Consider the following 12562-nt stretch of genomic DNA (forward strand, 5'->3'; position numbering starts at 1 on the left):
TAGTTTTAAGTACCTTGGTTCTATCATGCAAGACAGTGGAGAGATCGACGAGGATGTCACACACCGTATTGGGGCAGGATGAATGAAATGGAGGCTCGCCTCCGGTGTGTTATGTGACAAGAAGGTGCCACCACAACTTAAGGGCAAGTTCTACAAAGTGGTCGTTAGACGAGCTATGTTATATGGGGCAGAGTGTTGGCCAGTTAAGGTCTCCCACGTGCAAAAGATGAAGGTTGCCGAGATGAGAATGTTGAGATGGATGTGTGGGCATACCAGGAGTGACAAGATTAGAAATGAGGCTATTCGAGAAAAGGTAGGAGTGACCTCGGTGGAAGACAAGATGCGGGAAACGCGACTGAGATGGTTTGAACATGTGCAGAGGAGAGTCCCAGATGCACCAGTGCGGAGATGTGAGAGGCTGGCCATGGATGGTTTCAGAAGAGGTAGGGGTAGGCCAAAGAAATATTGGGGAGAGGTGATCAGACAGGACATGGAGCATTTACGACTTACCGAGGACATGACCCTAGATAGGAGGGTTTGGAGGACACACATTAGGGTAGAAGGCTAGTACATAGTGGTTTTATTCTCCCTTATTCGTAGGCGTATTAACGCACTATGATTTCTTGTACTCTGATGTATGTTATTTATGGTATTTATGTTATTATCCAATAATAATATCTACTGTTTTTTTGTGCTTTGATCATACTATTGTTTAGACCATTTTCGTCATCTACTTATTTACTCTAATATTCTTGTCTGACCTTTTTCTATGCTTTTATTGAGCCGAGGGTCTTTCGAAAATAGCCGTCCTACATTGGTAGGAGTCAGGTCTGCGTACACTCTACCCTCCCCAGATCCCACGATGTGGGATTTCACTGGGTTGTTGTTGTTGTTATTGTATTAGATTATATTTGGTAACTAGCTAAACTGTGAATATAATAATTGGGACTCAAAGTACGATTATCTTTTAAAATTTGCTTCTTTTAAAACTTTGAACATTATGAGCCGGGTTCAATATAAATCGGGCAATAGTTAGTGTGATGACGATTGTTACGTGGTTAATCTTTTCTGATTTAACACACTAGGCAATCTAGCACCCTTAGACTCAATCCATTCTTTTTCCCCTCAATATGTTTCAACACTTAGACAATGCCTACGAAAGCAAATAACACAAGCACATACTGGAGCTTTTTCCAATTTTGTATTTAACTCATGCCACAAAGAAATTACACAAATAACTTAGCCTACAAAATTCACCAAAGCCCCCTACTGGTGACAGGTTTGTCTATGCCAATAAATAGGCCACAACACACTGTCACATGCAATCTTATCCAGTTGACATCCACAACTGATAGGTCAATTCAAAATTCAAATTTACAAGTCCCATCTACAATGCTGACAAACCACAAATGACTATAAACTGCGTAATCGTCCAACTGCTCACGCATGTGCAAGGTACACACGGGCAACCTTCAAATCTAGCGCCAAAACTCGCTTATGGTCGCCCAACTTCGCGCGTACCCACGTGCCTGCACTGTGCACAGGTCCAGCCTCGCACAACTTGGCATTGGTTCAGTCTCCTGAGTCGTCTGCCCTTGTTCAACACTTAGCCCTCAAACTTGCTTAGTCATGACCAGGCCACCATCATAGCCTTGCGTTAGTCTTAACTTTGCCTAGCTCTTGTCATGCATTAGCCATGCCTTGACTTGTAAGCCACGCCAATGCTAGATCTTTTTCACAATTGACCTTAATCTTGACTGAAATTATTGAATCTTAGCTAAATTCATTATGTATATTCCTAATTAAGTCCGAGCCACTCGAAAATATCAAGCTGAAGGTTTAACAACTACCCTGTCTAACATACTTAATTGTAAGAAGATAGTTGACTTTCTTTAAAAATTCACACTTTTATATTACCCCCCAAAAAGAAAGTAATTAGTGCTGATTTTTAGCATTATGATAAAAGAAATAATAAAGTAGAAAAGTAGATTGTGATTTTATTCGGAGCTCCAAAAGTGTAGCAATGGGGTCCGAGTACCCGACGGAGCTTTGTGGTTGGAATACAAACAGCAAGGTAACGTCCAGTTGCTGAGTTGCCAGAAGAGTTAGGTAAGCGGTGACAACTTTTGAAACGGGTATAAAAGACGACCCGAGAAATGCTTGTATCGAAGAATAGCGAAGAAGAAGATGGAAGGAGAATCAAGCAGTATTCAAGTCAATGGAATGCAATTTTCGTATGATTTCCAAACTCCCATCTTTTTCGATTTCAACCTTAACGTTGTTCCCCGATCTCGATGTCTCCTCCTCGGTGCAAATGGATCCGGTATTCTTATTCTTTCCACTCAATTAATATGTATATTGTATAATATTTGGAAATGTGTATTCAATTTTTTCTCAATTTGGAATAGGGAAGACAACCCTTTTGAAGATATTGGCGGGAAAGCATATGGTGGGTGGAAAAGATGTAGTCAGGGTGCTTAACTTTTCGGCTTTTCATGACACCCACCTCGTCTGTAGTGGTGATCTGGCTTACCTTGGAGAGTCTTGGAGCAAAAATGTTGGCGCTGTTGTAAGTATTTCATCACAGTCTGGTCTTGGTTTTCATGTCTGCCTTTTTGTGCTCTTTGTTTCATGAATTGAGGGGTGGTGTGATCATGGGTGGATTTAGCATATGGCAGTAGAATTGCACCAGTTGCCATAGTTGTACAACAACAACTACGCAGCGTGCTTAAGCTCTGAAGCAAAGCTCAAAATGTGTTTGAGCGTTTTTGCCTGGCTTGATGTACACTTTCAGTGTCGTCGTCAAGATTCTAAGACATACTTTTCCTTGCCAATTAGCCTCTTCACAATAAACAATTGATATTTCACTTTATCGTGATTCATTTTCAATTTCTTTGTTCATATATTTGTCATTCATACTAATACTTATTAGTCTTTGTTCATATATTTGTCATTTTTACTTATAATTATTACTCTTGATCTTAAACGTATATATTTGCATTTTATCTCTTTGCACCTTTTTTCATTAATGCCCACGCTTTATTTGTGGTTTGCGCTTAAAGCCCCAAGGAGCTTGCTTAGAGCTTTCTTCTTTTGATAATACTGACGACGCCTCAATACCAAACTAGTTGGGGTCAGATATATGGATCCACTCTTCTTCATTTAAGCTCATTTCATATTTTTTTCTTACAAACACCATAGTTGAAACAACTTCTAAAAGATATATTACTGTATGTATTTATACAAATTTCACACCTATGTAAAGTAGTAACGGGTGCAATTGCAGTGTTGTACCCTGCATCCTACTTGAAAGAATCCTGAACTGCATTCGGGTATGATGACTATGCACGTATCCCTAATTATTGTAATGATGCTGGTTATTGTGGTTGGAGATTTCTATGTTATCTCAATGATCACTTACAATTCCTTTTTTTGTCTTTTTATTTTTACCATAGCATAGAACTTCGACTTTGTTGAATAAAATCCTTGTCTAAATGGAGTTTTTTGCCAAAATTCAGGGAGAGATTCCACTTCAGGGAGATTTTTCGGCTGAACATATGATATTCGGAGGTGTGTAATCTCTTTTTTCTGCAAGTTTCCCTTTTTAATCTCCTGATGGCATCATAATGATCTTCTGTCAGATTTGTGGAGTCATGACTACTGAGTGCTTGTTATATGTCATTCAAGTGATACATATTGCCTCATACTATGAATATACAGAATAGTTTTAGGCATTGCTTAAATTGACATGCACTTGTGACCCGTCTAACCTAGGCTTTCTCAAGATCTTCTAAACTATTTCATCTATTACTGGAACTACCGCCGTCTCCCAATGTGTTATCTGAAACTTAAGACTTTCAATGACTATCAAACTTCCAATCTGACTTCCTTTGCATTTTGTACCATTCTACCTCTGGAGCTAGGAGCCCATCACTAGTATATATATAGCTAGAGTTGCTAATTTATTGACACCATTCGGTTTTTGGACTATTCTGTATATGATTTTCTGCAAATGTGAACTTGTTGAGTTCGAATAGAAATTGTCAACTTCTTTTTTCTGTTTTCTTTGGCATGGTTTAGTTGAAGGGGTGGATCCAGTTCGGCGAGAAAAGTTGACTGAGCTGCTGGATATTGATCTGCAGTGGCGTATGCACAAGGTATCTGATGGTCAGAGGCGTAGAGTCCAAATCTGCATGGGTCTCCTTCACCCCTTCAAGGTAATCTTTGATGTAGTAGGTTCACAGTTGGCCATATCAGAGTTAGAAATTTGTGGACCTAAGTGATGCAATTAGAAGTAGTCGATTAAGAACCAGATGGATTTGGTTATTCTAGGAGATGAACTAGAAGAAGATGATAGCCAATTCAAGGTTGAACACTTGAACTCGAGAGTTATGGCTGGATTGATTATAGAAAAGAGAGAAGAACAAATGTTATGAATTCATTCAATTACATGCCTTTCCTACACTTATACAATCGAATCTACTAACAGAATTTCGGAAGTGTTACTGCTACACTTAACAGCCTGTAACTAACTTGCCACTTCTGCTGCATACTCTATGACTTGTATCAGTACCCCTTGTTGAAGATGATCCTTGTATTCACTGAATTCACATTGTGTCCTTAAAAAAATTATTCCCCTCAAGTACCAGAGGTCATGAAATATATCCTCCTAGGATAAAACGATTTACTTCAGGAAAATAGCGGTAATAGCGGTACCTCAAATTCTGCTGACCTTCGAACTCACTCAACGGCTGCAAATCACACTTGAGTTCTACGAAGAAGATGAGTAGAAAACTTAGAAAATCCGTACCTTATCTGAGGAAGAATCAAATATTTATAGCCAACAAGAAGCCAATATCTATAGCCAACAGGAAGCCAATAAGAACTGCTTCAAAAAAGAAGCAAATGTTCAGAAAAGTTGCATTGGTTCGGAAGCGGTGGGCCAAGTGCGGTCTGCACATGAATAGCACTTCAAAAACAGGAAATTGGAAGTTATACTGTTTGGTTTGTGTGGTTCATGTGCGGTCCGCACATGCCCAAGTGCGGTTTGCACTTCTACCGCACACCTAAACCAGTGTACTGAAGGAGACGTGTGCATTACATGTGTGGTCCACACTTCACTGTGTGCGGCCGCACATGAGGGAAAATACTTGGGCCAGAATTTTGTATTAAATAATTGTTAAACAATTAAGTTTAATTGAATTTTTATCCAAAAAGATAATCTCTGGATCGATCATTTGAAATTCTAAGCCGAGCGACGGCGCGAGACATGTATTCTTCTTAACCCGTCAACAACATGAAGTAGTGATTTCTACATTTAAGCACTTGAAAGTTCCTTTCTCCCATCGATATGGGAGAAATACGTCTTCCAAAAAGTGAAGTACCATTTTTCACTTTCCCTTCATTTCACTTCCCTCCATTTTCCATTCACTCTCCACACTATAACCCAACAGGAGGTACGTCAAAGATACTAGATTATTGCTGCACTATGGCAGATAAAGCTGGATTTAATTTTGTACTTTGAGTAGCCTTTATGTTATCTCAATAGACTCCTGCCTCCTCACTGTTCACCATTTCCATCATGAAGAATTAAGCTTCAGGTTCAACCCCTTTGATCAAGGAACTGGCCTTTGATGACTTGAGTTGACTACTGGCTCCTCTTAACACATGCTTCTTCCCCTGGTACATGAACTCTATAGTTGTGTTCTTAAAATCAAACAGAATTCTTCCAAGAGTATTTAACCACTGCACTCCTAATACAATAGGCACATTTCCCAATGGCAATAACAGGAATTCAGATGAGAAAGTAGTACCCTGTAGTAGCTATTGTAAGTTCTTGCATACTGAACTTGTTTGCACCTTTCTACCATCTGCCACACTAATAGATTGTTCAGCTATAGAACTAGCATTGCAACCCAACTTCATTGACCAGGGTCGTTAGCAGTATTTCGGGATTTCACATATGATCTGTGCCAGGCAATAGCCTCCCCTCAAGATGGATTGAAGCTACCCTTAACTTTTGCTCAAAAGGGAACTCATCTATGGAAAAAAACTGCTCGACCTTGTACAACAACAACATACCCAGTGAAATCCCACAAGTCGGCCTTGTACAACCAAGTTTGTAAATTATATCCAGAAAAACCGGGGAATTCTAGCGTAGAATATCGAGTGAAGAAATTACCATTACCACTAGAACCAGCTCCTCCTTGGAAATCTTGTTTCGACCTTCATTAGGAATTTCTACTGGACAGCTCCTGATGGTTGAAGATTCAGCTCTCCCCTGCTCTTTATCCTTTTCCTTCGATGCCATAGAACCTAATGCTTATTTGATTCCCAGAAGTTCTTTATCAGCTTGAATGTTCCTCTCATATATACTCGACATACCCTCCATTAATTTCTGCAATTGATCTTGAATCCGAGAAAGTCTGCCATCAAACTCCTCAATCGATTTGTCTTGATTGTTGTCGCAAACCACCATGATTACTGAGCCGAGAATCACTGGCTCTGATACCAATTGATGCAATTAGAAGTAGTCGATTAAGAACTGGATGAAATGAGTTATTCTGGGAGATGAACTTGTTGAAGATGATAGCCAATTCAGGGTTGAAACCGAGAGTTATGGCTGGATTGATTATAGAAAAGAGAGAAGAACAGATATTATTTCATGAATGAATTCAATTACATGCCTTTCCTACACTTATACTATTGAATCTACTAACAGAATTTCGGAAGTGTAACTGCTACAGCTAACAGCCTGTAACTAATTTGCGATCTCACCTGCATACTCTTAAACTTGTATCACCAAGGTTGCACCAACCCCCTAGAATACTGGTCATATTCGCAGTAGGCTCCCATTTTAAATTTATCCGAAATAGTTCTGGTGCTCATTCTCATTGGTTGCCTCTCACTTATATTTTTCTTATTTTCGCTGTGGAAGGGGACTTCATATCTATTCGTCTTTGAGATTCATTTGTCTCATAGTCAAAAGGAAAAGGGGGAGGTGTGTTTTTTACCTCTGGAAAAGTTCTGTTCCTTTGTCCATCTGGGGTTCCCTCCCATGTGAGATAATAACTCCCCATCTGTTGCTTGCTCAATACTTAATAGTCAAACGATATGCTTGCTGTTAGGTATTTTTCATACTTAGTTTGATAATTATCAGCAGGGTTGATTAACTTCTTTGATGACTGTTGCTAATGGAGAATCACTGTCTTCCAGGTTCTTTTACTGGATGAGGTCACAGTTGATTTAGATGTTGTCGCGAGGATGGATTTATTGGATTTCTTTAAAGAAGAATGTGAACAGGTATGCATTGTTTTCTTCTGTACTTACATGTGTGCAGAAAATAGATATTCTATTCCCATTGGAATTTCTCCTTGCTCTTTTTTTTTTTAATTTTGAGGGGGGGGGGGGGGGGGGGGGGCTCATTCATATTGAAGTGTCAACACTGCATATCCCAATTATCACTTATGTGATAAGATTTTCCCTTGGCATCGCCTGAAACAAAATTCTATAGAAAATTGTGAAGTACCATTTAAGCAATCTTGAAAAACTACATACTGTAGTAAGCAATATCCATATTGAGGTTCATGGATTTACTATTGGCAAAAATCAATTTAAATACTATTTGTGTCACAGATTCTGGTAAATGAAGGTAGACAAAAAGATTAATTTTCTGGTTCCATGTCATGCTAACACAGAGAGGAGCTACAATTGTCTATGCAACACATATATTTGATGGACTGGAAACATGGGCGACTGATCTTGTTTACATCCAAGACGGAGTTCTGAAGAGGACTGATAAATTACCCGAGCTTCCTGAGTTGAAGTCTTCCCCCAATTTGCTTTCAGTAGTTGAGAACTGGTTGCGGTCTGAGACTACTATTGAGAAAAAGAAGCCGGCTCCCGCTCCACCAAAAGTGCAAAAGTCCTCTCCATTTGGCAGTTCTCCATTTCAGTCATCTAGACATATGGCGTATTTTCGCTGATTTACGTGTTCTGTTTCGAGAGTGGAAATAAACCTTGCAGGATTGCCAATAAAAGAGATTAGAGCTGGTTTTTCACTCTTCAGTGTTTGCAGCTTGGGAAACGTTACCTTGGCTGAATTCAGAAGTAGTAATTATGGCTACTCGGGCTAAATTTACATGTTCAAGCCCTGAGGATGTGCCTGTAGTGCAAAGTATCAATAGTGTTCCATTCCTCTATTTATATATACTATATGTGTTTTTCTCCATTCATCTATTCATATTAAGCAATTTCTTGCAACAGCAATCACCAAGATATTATCTTACTTGGAAAATTCATCACTTTATTTAGCACCTACCAGGTGTGTAGTCATTGAGCATTCTATGTTTTTGCGGATTTGGTGGAACTATAAAGAATGGGTACATCAATTTTTTTATTAAAGAAATCGATACAAAACTTCCAAATGTATAACACGAGTAATTGAAGAGAAAGACAAGTGAATGATCCTTGGTCGCATTAGTTGACTGTTGTGGCAAATGGGTGGGTTGGATCAAATTTAAATGGGTCAAAAATTTAATCCAATTTAAATTTGTTTAGGTCAAATGGTTCGAACTCTTAATCGTTCGTATCCCATACCCATGGGCGTGATGGATGCCCGCGCCTTGGGTATGCTTTCAAAAGGGCTGTTTTCATGCGTGCTGGTGTTCGTGGTCTGTTGGTTTTTCTGTTCTCGTGGGGGCCAATGGGGCAAACGAAGGCTAACCCGAACTTCTTTTTTCTCTGGGTAGTGGAGATTGGTTGACCACATTCCTGTTTTCAACCTTGGTAGGTCTTCGGTTCCAAGCTCGCACACAAGCCTGCTACAAGCCTATCGCCACGCCGACCATCAAATACGAGATCGGATTGGCTGGCCTTTGATAGCCCTTGCGCTATTCATAGTGCTGCTGTAGGGGTCATAATTTAGTTCGTCTAAATTTTACCAAGTTTTAATTATTTTATTTGTTCATTTAAAAGATTTTAATACTTAACAAATTATTATTTTTCTTTATTATGATTATATATACATATTAATTAAAAAAAAATTTTAAAAAAATTTTAACAAGATTTCTCATTAGTCAATTTGGATTATATATCAACCCAATTTTTAATAGATTAAAATGGATTGGGCTAAAATATATTGAGCTAATAAATGAACGGATTAATAATCCACCCAAACATAAATGAGTTGAGCGAATTGAATGGGTTAAGTTTGATTTTGCCACTGCTAATTGATTGTAAAGGGTATTCTAAAAGCATTTAATGTGAAGTTGCCGGGTGATCATTTTGAAAATTAGTTTTCATAGAAAAATATGTTTCGTAAAAATATATAAAAAAATGATTTCTTTAGTGAAATTTGAGAAAATTTGACAAATTCTGCATTAATTGTCTCGTCGCCCTACCCTGTAGCTCTCACTTTTACCAACTTTATATTTTACCTAAATTCTCTACAAATATTTTTTTGGAGTATTAATATTTTTCGTTTACGTATCAACCACAAAAAAAATTATTTACTTTCTAGAAAAATATTTTGCATCAAAATTCCTACTATACACACCATTAAACAAACCTTTTTCCAAAGGTAGAATATATTATTGGCAGCCAATTAAACTTTGAGTAAATTTTATTTAGACACTTTGAACTACGACATGTTTCGATTGAACACATGAACATATGATAAAGTGTTTCAATTAAATACTTCTGACTAAAAATTTGAAAAAGCTTTTATGCATGCTCTCAATCATTTATTACATAGATAAGTTGATCACTTGAAATATATTACTTCCTTTAATTATATATACTCATTATCTCAATAAGACGTAAAACTTCATGCATGTTTCAATTGAATTTGATGTGCATAATTAAAGAGTGAAACACATTTTATATGATTAAGCTATTCACATAATGGGTGAATGTGAACATTGCACAAAATATTTTCCAAAATATGAATCACAACTCACAAGTATCTAATAAGAAAACATAATCTTGACATCGATGACTTTAGCCTTATTTAATTTCAACTCCACAAGCATGAACATGACATTTTAAAACTTAGTCCTACAAAAAGTTAGAAGTTTAGAAGGCCAAGATTGCTGATGGGTATTGAGAAAAAATTAGGTGATGAATGGGATGGATGGCCAAAATAGCGTGGGCGTAGAGAGAAAGCGGTCTCTCACTTTTTGTCATTTTCTAATCATCTTCTGTTCTGTTGTCGCCTTCCTTGTTCCTCTCCCTGGTCCCCATACAAAAATCTCCAATGTCTTTGCTTACAATGTCTTTTTCTAAATTGCTTTGTGTTTTCGGGTCATTGAGTTACTTCTCCCTACCGTGTTCACGGAATGAAGTCACCAACAACAAATGATGATGGAATTAAAAGGGTCTGACCACAAAGGTCTATTGTACGCAGTCTTCTCTTGTATTTCTGCCAGAAGCTATATTCAAAGGTCTATTATACAACCTTTTCCCGGATCCTGCGCATAGCGGAAATTTAGTGTACCGGACTGCCCCTTTCTATTTCCAAATCGATCATATAAGTAAAATTGTTTTTAAGTTAAATTTTTTTACTATATCTTAAGGTACAAAAATTTATTTAAATAAGAAGAAAATTGCATGGAAATTACTGTAATATTTTTTTAAGCTGAAGTCAAAATTAAAATTGTAAAAGTATTATATCCTAATTTATAACTTTAAATTATTACATTTAATTTAGTCAAATGACTAAAATAACGTTTATCGGGTGAACTGAATAACAACTAAACCTTTGTTATTTCGTTTGTACAAACACATTGACCAAAAGGCAAAAAGACAAAGGGGTTCGATCGTTATCACTCATACACTCTTCACACACACACAAAAAAAAAATTCTCCCCTTCTGTAATGACCTTGAAGGTTATTTTTTAATTTTTTTGTGAAATAACAATTTTGCTCCTCCCTTTAGTTGCGTCGAGTCGTTTCTGATTAGTATCGAGTGTTGGTTTTGAGAAAATTCTGTGAAAAAATTGGGTTTTGGAAATTGTGAGTTTTCATAAGCTTTAAGTGTTTAAAAGTAGTATTTTAGGTCAACCAGAGCTACGTGTCTCAAAATGAAATTTCATCGATTCCAACAGTCGTAGAATGGGAAAATTAGTCTAGGAGAGTACGGAATCAGAATTGGGGTGGTAACAAAAATTTGAGGTCTTGAGTTGAGAATTTGATGAATTTTAGGTCAAGGTTTGACTTTGGTGAACTTTTAGAGTTTCGATGGTCGGAACAGAATTTCGACAACTCCGTTGGATTCAGGGGGTGGGTTTAGGTCTAGAAGAAGTGTTGGTTGAAATTTTGGAGGTTCCAAGCACGTTTTGGTATTTTGGAGGTCTAAGTTAGTTTAGTTGCGACTTTTTGAGTTTTGGGTCAAGGAGACATTGAATTCGAATTTTGATGGTTCCATTGAGTCTGAAACGTCGATTTTAGTATGGTAACATATAAAATTTGTGTGCTTGGGATTTCGAACGAATCCTGAAGGTTGATTCAGAGATTTGAAACTTATAGAAATTGCTTGTTATCTGAAATCTGGTGTAGGAACATTTGTTCTTCGCGATCGCGTAGGACTAGTCGCGATTGCTAAGTGTTAGCTGAGTTAGTCATCGCGATCATGAGGCCTTTTCCGTGATCGCGCCAGTCAATTAATGAGTTGACCAAAGTTACTCATCGCGATCGTGTGGAAGGGTGTCACGATTGTGAAGAGCAATACCTGGGCAGACTTGAAATTCCCCCAAAATTGGGATTTATCCCATTTTCACCATTGTTGAATCCTAGAAGCTCGGCTTAGGCAATTTTGGAAGGGCTATTCGAGGATTTTGGTGTGGGTAAGTATTTTTCACTTCAATCTTTCATTACCCAATGATTTTAATGTGATTTTCACTTTGAATTCATGGTTTAAAAGCTTCGAAATTGAGGGGTTTCACCAAGCACTTTTTACTTCTTTAAATTGGTGTTTGAGGGTTGATTTTAGCTCCAAATTCAAATTGGTTTTCAGTATTAGTTTTTAAATACCTCGAGGATCATTTTCATGTAAATTTTTTTAGATTTCTGTTCATTTTTTAAAATCAGATATTTTGGACTGTTCGGGTGAGTTTTGGGTCCGATGTTTAAAATATCGAATTAGTTATCGTTAGACTCATATTCTTATTGGGATTACTTATTTGAATAAATTATCTTGATTCGGAACATCAGCGTAAGGGTAATGCTCAGATTTCGAAGTAGTTTGAGATTGAAATCGAGGCAAGTGAATTTCTAAACCTATGTTTAAGCTTGTAGGATCATGTATTCGTGCTTTACGTGTTTGAAAGTGATGGAAAGTAATTTTGGGGGTTAGTTGAGTTTATTTGATGATTAAACAGATTGATATTGAAATAAGGGTAATAGATGGCAAATGAGAGAATTTATGCATGTTGTACTCGATACGAATTGATACTTGACTTATTGTGAATACTTGAATATGTTGTTGTGATATGAGTTGTGAATTATTGATATTATCATTCCATCATTGTATTTACATGGACACTGCCTATTTGCGTTGGTTCCG

The 12562-nt window shown here is 37.4% G+C and overlaps 1 protein-coding gene across 1 annotated transcript; it reads left to right on the forward strand.

Moving 5' to 3' along the window:
- Positions 1 to 2073: 2073 nt before the first annotated feature.
- Positions 2074 to 8358, forward strand: LOC129882749 (ABC transporter I family member 19-like). The gene is made up of 6 exons (XM_055957184.1): positions 2074 to 2323; positions 2409 to 2569; positions 3519 to 3570; positions 4081 to 4217; positions 7216 to 7302; positions 7698 to 8358. The coding sequence occupies exons 1-6, from the start codon at positions 2188 to 2190 to the stop codon at positions 7983 to 7985; spliced, it is 861 nt and encodes a 286-aa protein (XP_055813159.1). The 5' UTR covers positions 2074 to 2187; the 3' UTR covers positions 7986 to 8358.
- The last annotated feature ends 4204 nt before the right edge of the window (positions 8359 to 12562 follow it).

This window comes from Solanum dulcamara, chromosome 3, assembly GCF_947179165.1.
Source record: "Solanum dulcamara chromosome 3, daSolDulc1.2, whole genome shotgun sequence".
In the NCBI taxonomy this organism is placed as follows: domain Eukaryota; kingdom Viridiplantae; phylum Streptophyta; class Magnoliopsida; order Solanales; family Solanaceae; genus Solanum; species Solanum dulcamara.

Excerpts from the sequence above, each read along its gene's own strand:
- LOC129882749 (XM_055957184.1), top strand. The coding sequence starts at position 2,188 with ATGGAAGGAGAATCAAGCAGTATTCAAGTCAATGGAATGCAATTTTCG. Across the intron at positions 2,570-3,518 it reads GCAAAAATGTTGGCGCTGTT|GGAGAGATTCCACTTCAGGG; the intron begins GTAAGTATTTCA and ends GCCAAAATTCAG. Across the intron at positions 4,218-7,215 it reads GTCTCCTTCACCCCTTCAAG|GTTCTTTTACTGGATGAGGT; the intron begins GTAATCTTTGAT and ends ACTGTCTTCCAG.